Consider the following 24,906-nt stretch of genomic DNA (forward strand, 5'->3'; position numbering starts at 1 on the left):
GAGAACGCTCGCTTTACCAAGACGGACTGCGACCAGGGAACGCGCATAATGCAAACGGCAGCCGATGAAAGCAATAAAATGTTAAGGGCACTTCCCAAGCCTTGAATACGGATGATGCGTTGCAGTCGAGTTCGACTTCGAAGGCGTTCCATTTTAAAAATTATATGGAGGGATATGTATTAGTGCACGATGCGACACGGGTAGATGTTCCAATTCTGGTGCCTTTAGTTAATCTATATAATTTTGGTGTCTCAAGTTAATCTTTGCTTTGTCAAATTTTGAAAATAATTTCGAACATCCCCAAAAATTTATGTCTAATTTTTAAAAAGTTTATTCCGTTTTAAACTAAATCTGAATATTCTAATAAGTGTATGAATGTGTTAGAACATCTATAAAAAGCAGAAGTTAAATAAAAATGTACTTCTTTATTTAATAATATGATTATATCAGCAATAATATGACAGAATTCTGAAGTTCTTCTAAAAATTTTACTGTTTTGTATTTCACAATCCTACTTTGTTAACGCATAAAATTTGCAATCTATTTAGAAGTCCTCAATTTAGATCTTAAATTTGTATTTATTATCTAGTAGATAATCGAGTCATATCGACGAACGTACTGCGAAGATTTCGCAACGTTTCCAACTGAGAAGCATCCTCTCTCGATCATAAATTATTCATTGAGCAATTACTTATTTCTACGTGTTTGGAACGGATTTATTTAAACGATGCGTCAATAAAATATGTGCTCATTATTGTTTTCGAAACGAAAATCTCCAGGAACATCCAGTTCACAGTTCGATTTTCTTAATGGAATATTTCGAATATTTATGACCGAACTGTCGATATTTATGCAAAAAGAAATATTTTCCGATTTCCTTTACCGTTTTATTTTTGTACAAAGCGGTAAATATTAAAACTGTTTTCATGATGCATTTTAATGTAATTTAAACATTTTTAAATGTAAGTCATGAAAGTTTACGCGTGAAGGATCGAAATTTCTGACTTTTATAAACATTAAAAATATAACAAAAAAACTCTCTACGTCGATTGCAACAAACAGGAGTAAAAACTAAAATTGATTTGCTCTCATAACATTTTTAATAAGCGAAAAACGAACTAACATCGTTTCTAAATTTATCACCTGCATTTACTCTTCAGCATAGCATCTAATCGCGTCCCCCATAAATGCATAAAATCAGCCGCGCATAAAACAAGCAAGTAGTAGCATGGAACAAACGACAGCCGCATTTATTTACGTCATCTCCGTCATGCGCCGCAATCGAAACAATTCGAACCCGTCGTATTCATTTATCCGTTTGTTCGAAAATCGCGGAGCCGTCGGTATATTTTTAAGATATATTACACGTTGTAGAACCCTTTATTACACCGAACAATAACGACAAAGTGTGCAACCGAATGATCGATGAGAGAAAGATTCCTATGTTACACCGGGTAGTTTTCCATCCTGGGAGACCACTTTCAATGTTCGACTTCCATCGTTCCACCGATTCTACACAAACATACTTGCGCGCGTAGCATGAATCAATGGAATGAACGCGCTCGCGAATCGATAAAACTGCTTTTTATCTTTGCGAAATGTCAATCCTTTAATGGAGAAAATTTCAATGCAGGGAATATCTTCGACCGTGAATGGAATTAATCGGTATTACGCATTTTAATATCAAATCCAAGTAATACGCTTTCAGCGTGACCGGTTAGTTTTGCACATGAGCGAACCGTTCCAAATTCATTTTCTTCCGTATAAGTAATTAAAGTCTTCAGTTTCGCGTATTTCCAAATCTTTGTTATTAGTAGACATTAGGCAGATCGCCAATTTCATGCGTTATTTTCTAAAATCTGAATTATGAAATATTTTGTCTGTAAAATGTAAAATGTTACTTATTTAAAAAAATGAAAATAGAAATACGATTGGTTCTTGTTATTTTATATACATTTTCTTGCATTTCAGAAATCAGAGCATACAATAATACACAAAGATCCACAGTTTAGTTATTAGCATTGTTCTATTATTTTTTTTGGGATTGAAGTAAAGTATTACTTACTTGTCTTGCAGTAAGTTAATCTTGAACGTAATTCATCTGTTGTCAGTGTCTCATACATTGAAGAAAGTTCAAATATGTACAATGAATACAATTTTTCTGTTTTGTAAGAAATTATAAAGGATAAATCTAAAGCACTGTACTCATACAATAAATCGATTTTCTGCATTTATGTAAAAAATCAAATTGAAAAAAAACTGTTAAAATGTTTTAAACTTTTCAAAATGATTAGGACGCTACATAAATATCTATGTAGCCCTCGCATCTTGTAACTAGTGCAAACGATTTTTACATTTCATAAAAATCTGCAGTTTAACCACAAAAGTGTGATAGTTTCTCAATCTAAAACCTTTAGAAAGTCTCAGGAGCTGCATGAAAAACTTTTAAAGACGAAAATGGATTAAACATTCGATTCGTTAAATACTTGCACGTAATTAATCAAAACTTCAATACATTCTAAAGACTCATATTTTCCAACGTCGTCATTGCCATATTTCTGAATTATCTTTTGACGAATCGGATCAAACGATTATCACGTTTTTTTTCAATCTGAAGTTTTAGTAGTTTCCTTTGGCGCGTTCTCGCAGCTTCGAACGTACGCGTTCGTACGTGAAGAAAAGATCTGAAATAATTTAATATCAACGGGGCGCAGGGTCGAGACAAAAAGTAATAGCGCGACGAGAATATAATACGGTTGAGCGAGTTCGAAAACAGCAGCGCGCGAATAGCACGAACGGCCGGATGAAAGAGAAACGGAAATTAATCGGCGGGTACCATTCTTTTTTTCCCCTAACAACCCCCGGCATTTTGCGCGCGGAGACAGAGAGATCGTTTGAAGGACGACCACGATGACTAGAAAATGTAACCATATGGTAGGAAAATCGCACGAGAAATCTGTGATTTCATCCCGGAGGGTAAGCGAGAACGTAAAATCGCTTACCGTCGCCGCGACATTCGATTTTCCCCCTGCCTCAGAAAATTGTACGACGTGGACGAATAAAAAGTACACCAGGGCTCTGAAAATTACAAAACCACCCCAGACAAAATCACGATTGTGTTCACGATTTTCGACACTCTCGAAAATTCGGTACGTACCGTGTAATTACGATGAAAGCGCCAGTAGTTCCGCGAACTTTCAAAACATTTTCATTTATCTCGATCCAAACTGCATATACGAAGACCGTCGCTCTCGTCGCGCATTCTTTCATATCGAAGTTTCGAGTGAAACAATTAAGAAGAACAAGGAAAGGAAATTATCGAAAGAAATAAAATTCCATTCTACTAAAATATTGCGCGAAGCGTTCGATGAATTTCTTCAATCAGATTAAACACGAATTAATTTGATTTAATTTTTCTTTCAATTTCACTAGTGCGACTTCAATATACATAGTTCAATAATTGTGCATAGTTTCTAAATAAATATTAAAATTACTTTTTCAATCTTTCTTTCTTCCTTAATATCATTGTCCCACATTATATATTTTATACATTTTTGTTTAAATATTTAATATTATCATTTTACGAATTAATCGTAAGTATGTTGAGGATTTTAGGTGCAATTAAAAACAGTCGACAGTCGTATCGAAAACAGTCGTATTATTCTCAGCTCGTTGAAATTACTAAAGACAGAATTAAATGAACACTTTTATTTTGCGTAAATGTTTCCAAAATTATAGCTACATTAAGATCTACAACGCCATTCATTTTTTGAAAAATTTTATACACAGAATTGGCTCTCTACTTCATAGTTATTAAAATGGTAAAATAATTTTGTTATTAATAATTCTCAAAATGGCCAAGAAATTATGCGTTCTTCTTAAGCGTACCTTTATTTCGCGAGCGAAAGCATCAACTGCCAAACTGGTAAAATCCCCGACCTTCGGAGCCACAAATTTTCACAGAACATAAAGCCAAATTCATGGCTGATGCTACATTTAACTCACGCAACCTCTTGACCGAATACAACGCGAGTTCAACGTAACTCGCACGGCGTTAAATACTGGCCCCAAAAAAGATTGTTCAAGTTTCCACTTGAATCTACGCGCAACAAATAGTTGAAGCACTTCCTAACATGTTGATTGTGGAAGCAGGCGGCATGATAATTCTACAAACACTTTCATAGACTGCGGATTTTACGCATTTCTGACAAAAATATGTATTTGTATTGTTAAACAGTAGAAAGTAGCATTCAATAATATTAATATATTACTTTCGAGCCACTAAGATTATTAACAGAAAAATACAACTTTTGAAAAAACGCAAAATTAACCCTTTGCACTCGAAGACATTTCAAATACAAATATAAAATAATTTCTCTGACTCGTAGCATTTCCATTCTGGATATCAAAGTGCATTTTATTTATATAAAATCGAGTCTCATGATTCGTATAGCAGTTACATTTTTAACAACTTTTTAAATTTGAGCTTTGGTGATATCTGTAAAAATAATTATAGAACGTGGTATAACAATTTTAATGGCGCCTCAGAGTCGCCATTCGATTGTAAAGTGTTAATTTTTGCGATAAATACAGACGATTCATACTTTGCATTAAAATACGTAGTATAGTAATGATTGAACTGCATTTACTGTTTGTGAATAAATTTGTTTATTTCCTATATGTATTTTCTAGTAGATTTTAGAGGAATATATATTATAGTTTTCATCGACTTTTAATAAAAGTGTTTTTGATCGAACATTATGATTTAAATGAGTCGCGTATTAGGCACCTTCGGTTTAAAGGGACTCGCGCGTTATTACAAGGCAAGGGGTTAAACGCGAGGAGACACGCTGTGTATGCGACAAGCAACGGCCGACAGGTTTGAGCGTAAAAGTAATCGAGAGACACGCGCGCTGGTAAAGGGAGCAGAAAGAAAGGCAATAATGAATGCAGAGTACAGCTCGGTGGACTTGAAAATAGGCGTTTTACACGAATGAGGTGGAGGAGAAAGAAGCGGAAATAATGGGCGGGCTGAAGGAACGATCTCTTTTTATTTTCGTGGGTGTTCGTGCCCGTTTGGTTCGTCGGAATAAAAATCATCGAAGAAACGATCTCGAGCGTATCGATGGCCGGCTAACGAGTCGATTATACGCGTACAGTTACGCGAATGCAAGAGCCGGCGGGGGAGATCGGTGTAGTGGTGCCCGTGCAAGCACAAGCGACTGCGTCCGTCTGCGTGGCTGCGATGGTAGCAGGCATAAATTACATTTGCATCTTGTACCGTATTTTCTATCCCTGGATAGATGTGCGAAGGGGTATGCAGATCAGGGTATGAATAATATATTATATTCTGAAATTAAGCGATTCGCCTAATCCCGCTACTTTTGTAATTCAGATCCGAAGACGCGGCAGGGGGGAACGCGACGAAATTAGAAATCGAAAGCAACAACCGACCGAACCGAAAATAACAATTATTGTTCGTTCCGTGCCGGCCGCTCCGCAAAGCGGAAAGAATTTCTCTTCGAATTATGCGCGCGGATTACTCGATTACCGATCGCATCGATCCTCGTAGATTTCACGTGAACGTGAAAGGGATGGGCTGTCCGTGGTATTCACGCGATGCAATCCTCTTTATTACGACCGCTGTTCGTGCTTCGGTAAACATGGGCAAAGAAATTCTCGCTTAAAGTGTTTTAATTTTACAGGTTAAGCGGTTAGAGGTGTTGTCTACTGCGGAATTCGGAGAGAGGAAGTTGACATTCCTTTGTTCCATTTAACTTTCTCGAGATTCCTTAATGCCTGATTGTGGTGCACAAGAGCCTAACTATAACAACAACAATAACGATAACTTATTAACGGGTAAAAAGGCTAAAGTAGTCAGAAATCATATTTAACTTATAACTTGTCGTTAAAACTATAATAATCGATAAGTTTGCAATATTTATTCGCATTTATAAGAATCCTATTTAGACAGTAGGATTCCTCTATAACGCTCCTCTTGTAAAATAGGATTTAAACAAAACTTGGTTAATATACCAAAAATATTTTATAATGGTATTTAAGAGAAATATCTATTAGTAAGTTAAGGAAACAGAATGTCCAACTCCTACCAATATCTTCAGGGCATTAAAAATTTTCTTGACACCCTAATATTCGATGCAATATACGCAACTTGTCTAAAACTCTTAGATTACTTGTTATATTTATAATAATATAAATCCGAATCTAAATCTAACTCTGGATACCTAAGACTAGTTTTATAAAGCTAAATGCGACTAAATTCTGTCTGATGTTAACAATACGATCTACCAACCCTTTCTGTTTACAGATTCGTAATTTGTAATTCCATTTATTGGAACGCGGAATTTTATTACTAGATTCGGTTAAAGGGGGAATGTAATTTAAGAGAAATTGGGATTCACGAATTAGTGGAATAATGAATGGAGTGTGAATCGTGACACGGTCGATTTAAAACATTAACGCGGCTGTAACAATTTAAGATGTACAAAAGGGTAATTCAGCGCAATTATGTGTCAAGAGAACGCCGGACGGCGACGAACACGAAAATGGAGGCGAATTTAATGCGAACGGGGAACGACGGAGAGACGAAAATTAATCTCGAAAAATCTCGGTTCCATCGCGCTTCGACATTTTCCGCTATGGAATAAAAATCACACGGTAGGAGATTACGGGTGCTTCTGATGAAAATCACACCGAATAAATTAAACGGTCCTGAACGTGCGGCACAATCGCCATTTAACGCGATCTACTTTAATATCACGCGACAACTAGCGGCAATAAGAGATTTTATGCTCAGAAGAGAGCCGGTTTGTCGGAAGAATTCGCAGAAGTCGATAGCGGACTAATTAAAACGCTTGCCAACTGTGTCAACTGCGTAGTGAGTGGACTGAGAAATTTCATACAAATCCATATTTTTATAAGAACATATTACGATCAAAATATGTTTTATGTTTATCCTGAATTTTTATGTCTCAAAAATACACTTTTCTTTTCGCATTTTATACACATATTCGATTAAATATATGAATTGTAACACGTTCAATCTAAAAATTGCAAAATATAACAACTATTATACTGTTACGACAATGTATCGTTATATTTTTGTCAAGGATGTAGGCTATATAGATACGACTGTTAAAACCGCAACAAAAATGTAAAAAGGAACCCATAATTCATATAAATTGAACGCGATTCTGTAATTTTTTCTTCCGCTACAGTTCCTGCGTTCACCGTGAATACATGTTGCACATATGCATAATCGCTGCATATTGTAGCAACGAAACTTCCGCGATCTAACAATCACCGTGATTTCATATTGTGTGCAAAGATAAGCGAATTAATTTCACAGTCATTTAATAATATTCAAAAAACCACCAGTTTGTGATTGTTACAATCACTAAAATTTCATGAGGAACGTATGTTGCATCCAATATAGCAATTTTATACTGTAATAAGTAACAAATGATGATAGAGTTAAGTATACTACATATTCGTATCGACGAAAAATCGAATTTGTAGTGCTATCTTTTCAAAACTAATTAATCTACAATTGCGTGCCTTAATTTCGACAGCATCAATTGCCAATGGGCTCTAAAATGAAATTAATTCAATACTGAAAATATTCAATACGATGATTACTTAGCCATCTGCCCGATGAGGAACTGCATAAAGTCAAACTTACCTGCAACAGAAAAGAAAGCAAATCTTAACATAATTTAATACATTCAATATGAAATAAATTCGCTTTATAATAATATCTAAACTATCCTACCTTTTAAAGTTAACAACAATAGAGCATAAAGTCATATTCTTAAAACATAAATTAAATATTCAGATTTACTAATTAACATTGTAGCATCGCACAGTGGTCTATAATAACCAAAACGTAACAAACATCATAGTTTTCTATAGTAACATGGAAAAAAAATTACTTCGGTAATGTTGAAATACGTCGACATTTGATTTTTACCGACAATAGTTTTTATAATATCTTGTATTGTATAAGCAATCATATGGCTTTTATACAGTGCAAACAATAGCAATATTTGCTTCCTAACGTTTAGAATTATTATTTCAGATAATAAAAATAATATTTCGAATATTTACACATTTTTATTCCTTCACAATGATTTTTTACAAGTTGAAATACTACAAACAAGTTACATATTACGTACATTTTAGACACGTTAAACGAGAGATATAAGTTTGGCCGGCGAAATCGAGCAAACACACCGCTGCGCATCGTCTAATCTGCAACATCTCGTGACCTCGTTTCCGTACGAAATTAATATAATAATATCCATTGAACAGCGCCGGGTCGTTATTAGATACGACATAATATAAATGCAAATACGCACGACCGCCATTCATTCTAGCGCGACCGCTTTCGTTCGGCGGATAGGCCGCACGGAGACGTTATTACGCGAATTACACGCGACCCCGAAATAAAAGTTTCCAAGGTAAAGGAGGAAGGTCAGGTAGACGGATAAATCATATTTCGCGACGCGCGTAATGAAGAAGAACTTTCAACTAGCTAGTACACTTATAAATAATTAATAACTCATAATGCATAATACAAGAGCCGGTTAAGGGGTTGAAGATAGAAAGAGACAGAAGAGGGAGGGGGGGAGGTGGAAACCGACTCGCCGCAAAAGAGAAAATGATGCGACCGTGGATACAATATGCCTGGGTGAATTCGAAAGGAAAAGCCCGCGCACAACGGGCAAAAGGAACGAAGATTAATCGTCGAGAATCTTTCTTTTTTTTTATTCTTCTCCCCCTGCCTCTCTCTCTCTCTCTCTCTCTCTCTCTCTCTCTCGCATCCTCCCCGCCCACTCTCACCGCCGTCCTTTCTCTCTCCCCTGTCTACCGCTCATTCTTAAGCGTGCTTTTTCCGCTGGGAATGAAAGCGTTCGAGGAACCAACCATAAAATAGCAAACCTTTGCCAAGGAAATTTATCGAGCAATCGAGGAAATCTGGCGTCGCGGGAGCGGGTCGGTCGCTTCTGGTAAAGAGTTCCGGGTCGAAAAAAGCGTAACGTTAGGAGCGCTTGCGGCGAACGTTGAGCCTTCGGGGGTGCGAAAAAATTAATCGGCGCGGAGGAAAGTGAAAAATATGGTTGTTGGACGTCGCGCGCCGGAAAAAGCTGCTTCGATTCGCGACCGAACCATTGAAATTTTCACATTATTCTCACGTTCGACGCGACCCTATGAACTTCGCCCCGCCTCGGAGAGCGAGTTTATTTTAACGCTTTGTTTACCTATTAACAGAATTTTTAATCACTTATATGTAAACAAAGCATAATAATATTCTTTGAAATCATCATTTTGCGAGGACACGCATCCCTTTGGTTCGAATCATTTGTTGGACCATGAATAGAATTATTGTCAGTTGTGAACAATTCTTTTTAGAAATTATCTCCTGTCGATTTTCCATTTTAAAATGATTGTTAGGACATTACAAGTAAAGCGTTAACATTGATGGAATTGATGGTTTTTTCATAGGCAACGATTGAATAATGTTTAAATTTTAATCTGGTTATTCTTGTAAAGAATGTCAGTTTAGTATATTCGCTATATTTTTTTACCTTTTTCGCTTCGACGTATGGTACGCAATTTTACGTACAGTTGTAATGGGAGCTTAGTAATTCGATTTACAATGTACGGAGTTTAGACAATCCGCTAATTTGTTTAGCATATTTGAGTAGCAATTGACATAAAATTGGGCATCAAGCCTAGCCCAACGTGCGACCGGAAATGGTTAAATTGATTAAACTAGTTCCACATTCGGGTAATGTAACGCGTAAAGCAGACGCGGAATCCATGTAACACGACTAGAATGTAATCGAATTCGAAAGTGCAAATATGTTGCACGCAGCAGACAACTTCGACTCGTTACATGCTTCACTTTAAAAACCAACAATTTTATATTTTAAATCCTGCGAAGTTTGTTATTTCTCCCTAATTATTTAAAATTTTAATGGAAAAGATCATTTTGATCATTTGTTAAAAATATATTATAAAACGAAAATGTGTGTTAAAAGACTTTTTCTGTAATTATTTTAGCAAAGTTTATTACAATTGTATGTTCGTACTATTTTATGATTAATTAAACAAAACATGAAAAATCTTATGTAATTTCAAATCATAAATAATCAAGACTTTTTTTTGATGCTTTAAATTTTGAACAATGTATTATCCCGCGTGCAACAATGACAGTCATATTTAATCTGAAAATATTTTACTGGATTTAATTTCCCTGATTATAATACCATTTCTTTCTACCCAATATTTTTTGTATTATCAAAAAGTATATTTTAATATACGTTTGAAATATGAGATCCATATGTTTTCAATTGCTATTTCAGAGATTACATTATTTCAATTATGGATACACTATTTGATATCCTAACATTAACACGTTGACCATGTATCGATCGCATATAAACGACATTAATTTTTAACTAAGTTTTGAAATTAATATTTATCGCAATATATCAAAGAAACAGAATGTTTTAGAATTTTTAGAATACAAGAGAATTAAACTAATATTATTAAACTAATATTTTATATCGAGGGATAATATATGCTTACATGTTTATTTAATGCGCTAAAAGCATAGGTTATAACGAACTTAGGACTGAGAAAATAATTTCCAATAATAATTACACGTAATATACCAAATTTTAGTCAAAATATGAGACAATCAGAAGAGTCGAGTAAAAACAGCTCGGCATGAAACGTGTTAATTGGACATGAGAGGTATTTGTTCTTGAACTTTAAACTCTGTACAGGTTCCGCTAATTTACATGACACGTATTCTTATCTCGTTACGGCCGCTCTGCGCAGAACGTGTTTTATCGTAGTACCATTCGGATCGTTATCGATATTTAAAATCATTAGAAAGTAGCGTATCCGTGTGTCCCTCGCGTCGGATGGTCAAAGTCAACTTTAACCATCAGATTTTACGGCTCGAAAGAAAGTTTAGAAGTTCCTGAACGGTTAACTTCCATCAGAGCGTTTGGAAACATTAGCCGGGTTCTCACGTTCCCGACTTAAATTGTTCTGATCTGCGCCGGATCTACACGCAGCAGTGTGAAAAAACATCTTCCTATTTATGTTAAAAGTACGCCAATAATTTTGCATTTAATAATACAATTGACTACTATATAGCAGAGTTGGGCATTATGCAAACTGATTAGTATAAAAATTCAATTAAGATAATTTATCCGACTGAATACTATTTAGTCAAACACTCTAATCAAGTAATTATTCATTATAAATTATAAATTATTCTATATGAAGTAATTACATAATTACATAAAATTTGTGCTGTGGAAACAGGACTAAAATAGGGGATGGAAAACATATTTTCTATTATCTTTTTTAAACTGTGTCTTTTAAGAAAACTATTCCGAAGAAAATCATGTATAGTCTAATGAAAAAATGTTACTGTGCAAGCAATTTTTTAAGATTAATTTTGTTATAGACGTATTTAGAAATTATTATTATGTTTGTGAAAATTTGTAATATGAACATTAAATCAATAATTTTCTTGAATGAAAATATCTAGTTTCGACGTTCCAGCCGATTCGACAATTTTTATAAATACTGCACTCCGTGACGAAGCAATAACTAAATCTTTTAAATTAATTACAGTTCGCATGCGTTTAAACGAAATCAAACCTTTTTCCTATATACCTGTGGATACTTTTACTAGCAGAATTAATATCGTAGCAATGATCGCGAAAAACCTCTGCGCACCTTTGAAATACACCGCGACTTCCGCAAAGTTAATAAAGCGCAGTTGCGCCCTCAACAAAGTGTGAAAAAGCTTTTGAACGTGACTCAACGGTTTATTGAAAGAGGCGCATAATTGACAGCAATGTCAGATTTCCCGTAGCTTGCAAAAAAGATACATGTGGCAGAACCGTGAATTATACTCAAAAATGCAGAGAATGAAAAACGAGATATATACCAAAACGCGAAATTCACGTTCGATAATAAATTGCGATTCGTTGTTACATTTTCTTGTGTAAATTCTCCATTTTAATAGAATGACGGGTTCGAATACTTTTTAAAAACGGAATAACTTTTTCGAAATTTAACCAAATAGCTTCAATATTTTTTAGATATTAGAGGAACCAGAATACTAGATAATAGTTGACAATTTTTGTTAAAAATTTCAATTAATATAATTCATAGAAAATCATGAAAAACTGATCGAAAAGTTAGAAAATTTTCTATTTTTCACAGTTTTCTATTTTTTTTGTCTTCTCAACTAATCGAAAATTTTAAACATTATTGAATAAACTACTCCCTCAAAAATTTAAAAAAAATCAGGTCAACTGATAGTATTTTGAAAAATTTATTCCACAAGATGTTCCAACATTTTCGTAATTCGCTGTACGTAATCTGCCTCATAAATCGTCAGAAATACAGTGGGTCAAAAAAGTATTCGTACACCTAGTCTTTTTGCAATAACTTTATACAAACAAATGATACATAAACAAAAACTATTTCAATTAGTAGTCTACTATTTACAAAGATAATATACAAATGAAGAATTTGTAATAACGCATAACAACAAAGTAATGCAAGAAATACAAGAATTTGAGAACCAAAAAAGTATTCGCACACTTTCAGTTATAATTCAAAGTTTATGATTATTGCAGTACTCTATTGCAATTAATATTTTGTGTGCATTCCTTTAGCTTCAATAATGGCCTCCAGTCTTCTTGGCATAGATTCCACCAGTTTTTGAGTTGTTTCTATTGATATTTTTTGCCACTCTTCTAAAATTACTCTTTGTAGGTCCGATTTGTTAGATATTTTTCTTTTTCTTACTTCTATATCCAACAGGTGCCATAAATTCTCTATTGGATTAATATCCGGGGAATGTGGTGGTGTAATTAATTGTTTAGGGAGATTGTATAGTATCCATTCTCGTGTTTTTATTGCTGTATGTTTTGGGTCGTTGTCTTGCTAGAAGTGGTAATTTCCAGTCAGGCCCAATTTAGTTGCACTTTCTTCTAAATTGTCCCGCAACACCTCGATATACTTTTTGGCATTCATTATCCCATCGATAAATGTAATGTTTCCAACACCACTGTACGCCATACAGCCCCATATCATTACGTTTCCTCCGCCGTATTTCACAGTTGGTCTAATATTCTTTTGTTGAAGCTCAGTATTAGGTTTCCTCCAAACAAATCTGTTCCCATCTGACCCAAAAATGTTAAATTTGGACTCATCTGAGAAGATAACAAGTTTCCAAAATTCAATGGGTTTATTTACGTACGTTTTAGCGAAACCTAGACGCTTTTCTCTATTTATATTATTAATATATGGTTTTTTTCTTGCAACTCTGTCATATATTTCAGCAGAGTTCAAAATATTTCGTACGGTTTGAGAGCACACAATCATCCCTGAAGTTGACGCGATATCGTTGGATAAAGTTTGAGCACTTACAAATGGATTTTTTGTAGCCTCTTTAATTATACTCCGACGCTCTCTAACTGTGAGTATCCTTGGCCGACCTGTTCTTGGCTTATTTTCTGTGGTTTTCGTTCTCTCATATTTTTTAACAATGCTCTGCACTGTTGTAAAACTTAAATTCAGTTCTTTACCCATTTTTCTATAACTTTCCCCACGTTTTCGAAGGAAAATAACACGATCTCGCACCGACATTGGTATTTCACTTTTCTTCGCTGTCATGATGCTTGTACCGAGTTCAAAGATGCACTAGAGACACATTACAGGCCAATGCTACTTGTAAACAAACAGTTGTTTACGATTTGGCCAGTATTGCTAGAATACATGTGTGCTTCTTAAAATTTAGCAGTCCAATTGTAAGTGTACGAATACTTTTTTGGTTCTCAAATTCTTGTATTTCTTGCATTACTTTGTTGTTATGCGTTATTACAAATTCTTCATTTGCACATTATCTCTGTACATAGTATACTATTAATCGAAATAGTTTTTGTTTGTGTACCATTTATTTGTGTAAAGTTATTGCAAAAAGACTAGGTGTTCGAATACTTATTTAACCCACTATAAGTAAATAAATTACCAATAAGCAATAACGATGGAGTGCGTAAAATTATTTCTGCTTTCACAACGAATTTTATTATAATTTATTGCAACGGCTTCCAAACTTTCAAATTTCGTTAAAGTATTAGCAAATTTCGCGAACACCGGTTAAAGAGCATTCACAGGAATTGAATACGACTTGTTTTTCACATTTCTGCTAGCAAAAAAAGAAACCATCGGTGATATAAGCATTTGAAACGCTGGCCACGCTGTTGCACGTCGTTCACGGACTATAACAAGACTCGGCTTAAACTTTTACGAGTCAAGATACAAAGGAATTTAAAACATGCGAACGCGGTCGTAGGAACGTATTGGTCTTCTCCGTCTGGAATTACAGGGCTCGTGTAATAAACGAAGGGGTGCTGAAGAATTAATGAGTGGTGGTGGACGTTTATTGCGTGAACCCTCGCTTAGCTTACACCACGTCACACTTGATTAGGGCTCTTACTGCCGTTCGAATTTTCCGATGTCCGGAATCTTAACTATCCCGGTACTTGTTCAATTATTGCGTCCACTGTTCGTGTATACTACACCTAATTCTCGAGTTCCAATTAAATCAATTAACACTGAAATTATTGTTGAATCGATAGGATTTAAACACTGTGCTCTATTAAGATTTTTAAAGATGCTCTTTTACGAGTGGATGTAATAAAAATCATGGAAAACCTAAATGTATTTATTTCTAATACTCAGAGACTCTCTTATAAGATTATTTATTTTTACAATATTCGAGTATCCAAACGTTTTATTATATAACATAATATTTTATATATATAATATTTTCTTATTTACTGATGATTATAAATCAAGTAATTTAGAAATATAATTTAAAAGAATCTTAATCTTATTAATCAGTTAGATTACTTACAACTAGACATTGCAAAATTAAAACGAGATAGAATCTTGATTTTAAAATAAACAAAAAATTATGAGAATTGAATTAATCGAATACTCAAATCCAGATTGTATAGCATTTTATAGAAATATATACATTATTGCTTCCATAAAATATACATTTTCAATAAAATTGTCATTCCTTTCGAATGGTTTTATTAGTTTAATTATTTATTTATTTATTTATTTACGATTAATGTGAACCAAATGTAGTAATATTAATTAATATTCGTTCTAATATATTCTATAAATTATTCTTAGATATATTATTACACTGTAGACTAGACATTTTACTTGTGCATATTACTGAAGTTGTAATTAATTATAGCAGCACGTGTAAAATCTTTGTATAAAGTTGATTGATTTTGGAAAACACTAAAATTAGATAATTCATCATTTTATTACCGAACGATTTTATACAAATTCTGATATGTTATAGTATACATATAATAGGTTCTAATATATAATATTAGTCACCGGGTTATTATAGAATAACAACCGTAACTCGTTTAAAACATGTAGAATAATTTTCTTCAGATAAAAAACGTAAAACTAACTGTGGAAAAAGCAACTGTTGCGAATCAGAAGAAGGCAATCCTATTACAGGGTAATGCGAAACCGCAAGTGGTGAAATTAACGCGACAAAAAATAGAACCTCAGACGGGTTGAGTTACATCGTACCCCGTATGCATGAACCTCGGACAATGAACAGATGTGACTTGGTTTAATTTTTCGCTAAATATTCGGACAGTACCGTACTTATTTTCTAGTGGACAATTTAGTCTCTCGAAATGCATAGTTACATTATTTTGTGCAATTTCTCAGCTAGGTTATTAATTTCTTTCATATCGAATGCGTGTACAACGTGTTACATTATTTATACAATCTGTACTACTAAAACAGTAAATTATTCATACTTCTGTTAACCAGAGGTTTTCATAAGACAATGCATTTTATTTTATTTGATACAGTTTGATAGTCAAATTTCACCACTGACTTATATATTTAACCATTGAAACACATCTCCTTTTGAGTTTCGAGTTGCATTAATAACAATGGAACTTTATGCGAAATATAATTATAGCAAAATTTGTTCCTTTAGTAATTATAATAAATTGATATTAATACACCAGCATTCTAGGTTTCTTTGAACATTTTTACTGTTACTCGTTTATTTCCGCCATAAATGCAGAAAACTCGCAGTCTATCACTTGTTCGTTGAATTTATCGATTCGCTTTGTTATCTCCGTTTAACGTATCGTCAAGATAACGATACACAATTCCGTTTCCAATAGCGTTTTACTTTCACCAAATTTTTCCAATAAATATTTTTCTAAAAATGGAATGTAAGTGTCGTAGGAAGCGGTGTTAAATGTCAATGGCTTGCCGAAGGGTGCATTGTGGCACGAAAAACGCTGAAATACAGAGAACGGCGACAATGATTTATGGTTGCGGCCGTACAATAGCCGTCGTCCTCGCGCCTCTGCACGCACAGCTTTCGTATTATGCCGATTTTTAGGTTTACAGCGCGCGATCGAGCACGGTCCATTTTTGTCAGGTGGGCCTATATAAGCGACGGTCACTTACGGATATTAGGTTTCGGGAAAAAGAATTTTTCGACCAGCCGGGCACAGTGCACCTGGTGGACCAGCCGTCCGGCAAACCAACAATCCGTCGGTCGATTCTTTTCCTTGTCGACAAAAGGGACCTCTCTCGCAGTAGGCATCGATTCCGTGCCTCACCTTTGCCCAGAAGTCGTTTAAAGGGTCGGGGGGCAAGAAACAACCCTCCTCGGCTGAAATATTCAATCCGTCGGAATGTCTTGCTCGTCTAAAACTTTTACACGGAACTTGTTTTTATTTCTCAATCTTGGCCATTCAATCTATTCACGGATATTCCTCTTCTCGACGCTACGACTGTTTCACGCTCCAGCCTTTTTCTGGCTTGAACCGGTCGCGAGCAATTTTCCTTATTCGTAAGGAACTCTTTCATAATTTTATACTGCACGTACAATCAATTTTGTACTGTATAATATAATAGTATTGTAATTTGATTCTACATAATATATAATTTTATAATACCATGTTGTATAATATTGAATTCTATAATGGTATATTATATAATGTATAATTCTATGTAGTTTCAAACTATTTATTTCTAATTTGTTGAAATTCTAAAGACGCTCTCATCTGAAATAATGAATTAATTTCTTCATTCATCTAGATATTATAATAAAAGTTGCGAAAAGTCTACAGAAATTCATTCAGTATTGTAACTTTCTTTGTATTGTAACTCATTCATTTACTTATAAAATATATTTTCTGTTAAATAGTATGACTTTTACAAAATATAATATTTGAATGTACCAAGAAGGAAACAAAATTATATACAATTTATATAGTTTGGAAATTGGTTAAGGTATTTACTGTACATATTTTTCCCGAGAAATATTATAATTTTATAAAATAAAATGTACCAAATAGTGTACACTTTCTTATTTTAAAAATCTACGAAATTCTTTCCTATGCAAAATACTCGTCAGCTGCTATAATTTTAAGAAAACGAATCTTGAATATTTCACGGTAAAAAAAAGCACGAAACAGTAAGCAAAATATTTTGTCTGATAACTGTGCTACGATTTTGACAAAGTATGCGCTTTCATGTTTCATTAGATCAGTACCATATTTCAAACTGTTCTTCCATCGATCGCGTCTTCTATTTCCCTGCTTCCACGATACGTACCCGTGGTGGAGTATCCAGAATCATACTTCGTTATATTTTTTGAATTTCATTTCATACGTATTGCAAAATCAATACGCCGGTCGCAATTTATCGGAGCCTGTACAGCATTTTCTTCCGCCGCGTCCCATCCGATAGCAATTTTTACATTTAGGAGAGTAGGTATTGTTTAAAAAGCTCGTCGCAGGAAACCTTAAATAATGCCGATCCTCGTCGATAATTTGTGCGCGAAAAATGTATGCGAAAAGCGGAAAACCGGCTGCTTCGTTCCGTTCTACGAATAAAGAATATCAAAACGCGTTCACTGTTCCTCAATTTACATTAGTGCTCGCGGTTTCCTTTAAATACGCGTAATACGTCCGACCCTCTGAATGAGCAACATATAATTACTACACTCGCGGCAAAAAAACAATAAAAAAGTTACCGTCATACGAGAAGCACGGAATCGTTATCCCGCGCCTCGTTCCGCCGGATTTTGAATCTATTAACCGCGCGCAAAATGATTTCGCGTACTACCAGAATAATTAAAATCTGTGAACAATGCGTAATTCCGTGACTCGTGAAATTCGCGGGAGGGGGGAGGCATTATAATTTCAATAACGGCGAACCAATGAAATGGATTTAAGTCTAACGCGGGTCAGTTTGTGCGTGGAATCGAACAATACCATCCCGATGAAAGTATCATCTTGTCGACTGTTCACCGGCAACAGGGACAGAGCGCTAAACAACATGCGAATTTAAAGCTTGTGTCAACAATTGAAGCATTAGAGCGGCGCTCGTATTTTCTTTCCCTTTATTTTTTTAACGTAACGCATTGCTGGATTGCTCTTTGCGCCGAACCTACGATCTATGAACAACGATGTGTATTTCATTATCAGTTTTATTGACATATCTTTATTATATCTTTCTATATGAAAAAATAATGGATTTTTGCCTACATAAATGAATAAGAGAAAATAGAAATATCTTCTTAAGAAGTTTATGGAGATTTATTAATCGATAAACAAGAATATGCAACTTTATTGAAAAAAACACTAGGTTGACGGAGAACTATTTGGATTTTAGCTACATCAATTGTAATATTTATCACAAGTAACAAATGTATTTCATAAATTCCTCATGGATGTATTAGTGTATGGGGTTATATATACCTAATTTCATGTATTAAGTAAAACGTTTCTTACCAATAATATAATTGCAACTTATTGTCATATAATCACTGAACAAGTTTTCTTTAAACAATTTCTTAGCGAGTTTATTGATAACCTGCGAAAAGAACAAAATGAGCATATAAAACAATAGAAAACAGATGACGTAAAGCGAAATGATCGTAAAGATATTTTCTCAAGCAATTGCTCACACAAAAGTTACTCATTAATTACATGACAACTAATAGGAATAATAATATTGATAAATACCTTTTAATTTAATACAAAAATTAAAATTATTTAAAATTCCGTAACCTTTTGCTAGCATTAAATATATCTCGTTTGATTTATTACATTTAAATTGCTCACTTTTTTGCGAATTTCTAACATATATATCCAACATATTACCGCAGTTTGTGCAACTTTTAGGAAAAAACATCCGACAGATTGTATGCAATAATAGCTCGTATTAAAAGCAATCGAAGAGAAATGTGAAATCGAAAAGTCCATTGTACAGGCCGGTCTCGCTAAGCACAATTTCAGTACTGTCGCAAACGTTCATATTGAAAATAAAAATACTACAGTTAATCGAACTAATACGAAAATGTTACACCGAATTGGAAAATAGTAACGACTGTGCAGGCACTGCATGGTTACGTTACAATCCCATCGGGGAATAACAGGCAACGAATTGGCCGATCAAGCTACAAGGGGAACTGCACGTCAACCAACAAATGAAATCCCCAAACCTTCACCACACGAAAACGCTATAAATAATACAACAAAAACATTTGAACAATGCTGGGGCACAATGGCGAAAATGAACTAAAAATAGTGCATTAACGAAAATCGTAATGAATGACTCTAATAATAATTAAACGTTTGAGATTGATGCATGTCCATTTAGTAGAACAGTGATAATTGAATAATTCAATATATACAGATGTAGAATACCAGAGTTATATCATCTATAATTATAACAATAAAGCACACACTGATGAAGATTAATAATTCTCTGTTCGTAATAATCTTCTTCGTCGATGTAAAAATGTCTCTGCTTCAGACATTCAACAAATAATTAACGAAGGTGGGAATCTGGGTAATAATTCTTTACTTCGCCGTTCTCTTTCTTTATTATTTTTATATTTAACTTTATTAATTATATTCCCATGAAATGAAGGACACTCTATTAATTTACAAAATATTTATTAAAGGTGTCTTTTAATTCAGTATCAAAACAGAAGAAATTCCAACATTAAACCATATTTTTCTAGATTTATCAGGATTATTGAGAAAAGAAATACATACATTTCTATTTGATTAATACTTAATACAATTTATTTAAAAAATATTTACTTTTTCTGGATATTAAAATTGGGATATTAAATAATTTCAAGGAACACATAGGTGAAGAAGTAAGTCATTAAAATTGCAATCCCTTTTGAGAACATTTCTATCGTACATGGTTGATATTTATAGATATTATACTCAGTTAATAGTTTTAATAACAATTATACAATTTTTAAATAGTTCCAGATGCAAATTCTAATATGAAGCGAATTCATCAGAAAGTCAAACATCGAATCAACTTATTCAATAACCCAGAAACTAGGAAATATAATTTTTCACCGACAGTTATTTCAGCAGCGCGAAAATAAATTTTCAAATCTGTGCAAACACTATCGTTCTCCAAACACGAGTAACCAAAGTGTACAGTTATTTTCCGAATATAAATCGGCAGAAAATTATCCAAATATTAGGGATCCACAGCAGTTTCCGCGAACAAACACGACACGTATCAAAATTTTAAGCAACACGATGAAAGCGAGTGGTCAGTTATTGACATAAGCGTCGAGATGATCGAAAATTACACCGTTGGTGGATAGATGCCGCGTCGCAATCAGGAAAAATCGGCAACATAAAAGGCCGTTGTGGTCGATAAAATGGAGTGATACATAATAGAAGAATACGTCACGGGACCGACGAGTGCTCGATAAAAAGTCAATAAATTCGCCAATAGGCGAACGTACAGTTACAAAGCGACATCTGTCTCCGTTTGCGGAGTATACGGATCTACGCGTCCGAATGACAGGCAAAGAACGCAAAGAAAAATAGCGCTGGAATAACCGTACGCGAAATGCAATTCCGTTCTCGTTGATTATTCCTTTTCGTGTGTGTGTGTATTTTTTCGAGGCCGCCCGTGCGTTTGCACATACAGCCAATAAATTTCGAAACAGACACTCCGCAAACCTGAAATTCTATCACGCTCGCTGATACCGGCGATTGTCCTGTCCGTATCACTTTCCTTACGTTTCAGCTTTTTCTGCGAGGCTCCGGATAGCACTCAGGAAAGAGAGAACCGCGTTTATAGCTCCGAAAGATAAATCGAAAACGCAGAACAATAATAATAATAACTAAAACACTCGACATATATTGTAATTGCTTTATTTAAGTGTAAGAAATGGTTGCTTACATATATTGCCATATACGAAAGTTTGAGAAAGGAAAGCCTAAAATAACTGACTGTTTTAACAAAATGCAATACGAAATGTCAAATTAATAGTTAGTTATTATAATTATTTTAAGTTTTTAGCATGGAATGCCAAAGAATAGTGATTCTATGTTTTTCAATAATTTTATATCTCTATCTCTATAATTCTATTCTATATCTCTTTAATTCAAAATATATGTATAACAATATATATATATAAATAAATAAAATATATGCATAACAGTTAAATTTCGATGACTGGTTAATTTTAATAATTCACAGATGTTTTACGGCGATTTTTCAAACACCCTGTCTCTCTTTCGTTCTCCCTCCAAACGATTGAATTTCGAAAAATCAATGTTTATGACGCTATCTTTATATTCGGAAAGTTTAAACTCCGTAAAATGTATCCGCTAAGTATTCAGGGGACATTCATGAAACTTTCAAAGTATGAAAGTTTGAAGGATGTCGCCGTCTAGCATCTTGCAACTGCATGAAAAACTGTCGACCGTACCAAAAGGACGATATTGTTTTTCCGAGCTCTCGGTTCTGTTGCAAACAGGAAGACCGACGATTTACCGTATTCATATTGATATTATACGGTAAGTACCTTGTCGTGTGTACGACGAGCAACATTAATATCTGGTCAATACCTTTTAAAATGGAATAACTTTCTTAAAGTTCAACGAAATTACTTGAATTTATTCGAGACATCTGATTGCCGATTTTACTAGATAATTAGTAAAAAAAGTAATTGCAAAAATTACAATTTCTGGAATGATAAATGAGATAAAAGAGGGATGATGTTTTAACTTTCTCATCGGTGCAACAAACGAAATTCAATATCAAGCTTTTTGTATAATTAAAACAGATCCAAAAAATATTTTCTATTACCTATTCAATATTTAGAAGAGGGTTGATTTTAAAAAATTTATGGGAGTTGAGAATAGCAAAATATTGTCTTGATATCATGCACTCTTGAAAAATGTGAATCATGATAGAAATACGTAGTAGAAAAAATATAATTCATGCAAAAAGTTGATAATAGAAGAAATATAATTCGTAGAAATAATTTATAAAAGAAATGTTTATTTTCACAAAGAATCTTGTACTCCTCATAAATTCAAGATCAATATTAATACTGTTCAAAAAGGAATGCAATAAATTAAAATGCATTCTTATAGATTACAATTAAATATGGTTTTCAACGAAACATCTCGCACGTATGATGCATCGAGGCTTCGATTATTTGATTAGAGTGGAAAATTCAAAAAATCAAGTGTCGCTTCACAACAAAATTAGATTTTATGATGTATGAGCTAGTGCCGCCGACAACCGGGTAAAAATTGATGTGTACTTGCACCGCATATACTACAATACATATAGTACTTGCCAATATACCGGGTGATTTACCAAGCACTAAACCATCGATCATTTTTTTCGCTTTTTAAAGATTTATAATACTTCCTAGGATAAACTAATTTCAAAGTATGCAATATAAAACGCTCGTTTATTATTATTATTTTATTACTTTTACTTTATTATTATTAGTTTTTTATTTATTATTTTCTTAGATATCAAGATATTTATTTCGTTTCTAAATAAACCCTTCAATTTTAGATGCACTGATTAAAACTGGACCGGCAGACCTAGAGTCTACTTGGGCCTGGAGTATAAATATTGTTGTTTGACTATCTCTATGGAGTCTGACAATTAATTAAAATTTCATGTTTCATTAAGAACTATGTGCCTAGAAGAAGTTTAAAAATATGTCGTAGTACTCAGTTACTTCTTCCAAATCAAAATGATTATTCGATTTCTAAATTTACATTGAATTAAGGAGATGGAAGTTCTTACTTTGATTATATAAAGTAAAAGTTAAATAAATACTTATCCTCTTAGATTATGCTCTTATCTTATTATACTTATAGCTGTATCATATATAATAAATTACGCTTGAAATTAATAGTAAAATAGGTACAGAAGAAATGTAAACTCAATCAACATTACTGAACTTAAAACCGATAACACGAGTACTTTCAAGTTAGAAAACTCACCCCGTATGCAGTATCGCACGATCTACCGCTGTCCATTTAATTGTGTTAGTGCCGACTATATCCGAAATCTTCTCATTTTCAATAATACAATTCCAACGATTTCTCACCGTAAACTATTCCCGAATCGATGGAAATCAACAGCTGCACAAAACCGACACTGAAGTGTTCCACTGCACTCATTATCTGCACTCACTTTACAAATGAACCGCACGTTGAACAAAAGACATTCGCTGGGATACGATGCTCTGCACTGTACGGAGGGCCACTGTGATCAAATTTTCTCATCTCCTGTACATCCTAATTGGTGCGTGAATCGGCTCGATCAATTCCAGGGGAAGGAGCACGTTCCGATGCGATTGCGACACACAATAAACACAAATCCACCGTGATAAGACTAACTGAAATAAGCACTCTCTTAGTTAGACGTAAACAAGCGTACCCCACGACAACCGCGTTCCAAGTAACGGGTCCATGGCGGCGCACACCAACGCAATGCGATCGCTCGATCGCAGCGCCATCTATCGATGCGGGAGATCGACCCTGATCGTCGTCGCATCCTGAGGCTGCACGAGAGACACGCAACAAAGAAAACCAGAAATGCCGGGCAAGTTTCTGATTCACTTGATCGCAGGATAGATCTCCTTCCTGTAGCATAGAACGCGATATTTTTGACGCTGTTGGATATATTTTATTCTGAATAATTGATTGTTTCAAATACTTTATCTTAATTTTAAAATGACATATTTTAATAAATAGGAGAGGATGGTATAGCTTTAGTGTTTTATTTTACTCTATATAGATTTAGTATAATATTTTAATCTGTATATAGATTTAGTGTTGGAATAATGAATTATTTCATTATAGATTATATTCTTGATTATTAAGATTTTAAAAATCTACTCTATACCTACTACGTACTATACCAATTATACCTATATTATCTCCTTAATTTTAGTTTATTTATATGTAAGCACTGATTGTTGAAAAAGTCGTATAATATTATTTTATAGTGGATATACTAGTCAGTTAAGAGTCCATTTTTAAATTATAACACATTAGAATAATAATTTTATTTTGTACTTCGTTCGTATAAATTATTTTTAAACGATTATTTGAAATAATAAATAATTTAATGTGCGATGTTGGTTAACAGTAAATACTTGAATGCTCTTAATTTTACCATATTTGCTGTTATCATTGCAGTAAATGAAGACGTTTGGCATATTGACGTAATGCAAATAGAGAGTAATTAAAATTTCGTTTCAAATATTTGCTGAAATCAAAAAATGAAATGAAATATTAGCTAAAATAAATTTCAAACGCTAAAGTAACACGCGAGTTTTACGCGACGTAAAACCACTAAGAAAAAAAAAGACAATGTATTATTTTAATGTTTATTCAAACATTATAATGGTGTTCCAAATAGAATGTATCAATTATTCCTATATTTTGCAGACAGTTAATT

The 24,906-nt window shown here is 33.8% G+C and overlaps 1 protein-coding gene across 3 annotated transcripts in view; it reads right to left on the bottom strand.

Moving 5' to 3' along the window:
• Positions 1-24,906, bottom strand: part of LOC144478809 (uncharacterized) — a 668,769-nt gene that overhangs the window by 264,368 nt on the left and 379,495 nt on the right. The window contains exon 1 of one of the 3 annotated variants that reach the window (XM_078197076.1): positions 23,442-23,912. The exons of the other annotated variants lie outside the window; for them this stretch is intronic. Coding sequence (XP_078053202.1) covers positions 23,442-23,477 — 36 coding nt within the window. The 5' untranslated portion in view covers positions 23,478-23,912. Of the gene's footprint in view, positions 1-23,441; positions 23,913-24,906 lie in introns of those variants that run through there. 3 annotated transcript variants of the gene reach the window in all.

This window comes from Augochlora pura, chromosome 3, assembly GCF_028453695.1.
Source record: "Augochlora pura isolate Apur16 chromosome 3, APUR_v2.2.1, whole genome shotgun sequence".
NCBI classification, from domain to species: domain Eukaryota; kingdom Metazoa; phylum Arthropoda; class Insecta; order Hymenoptera; family Halictidae; genus Augochlora; species Augochlora pura.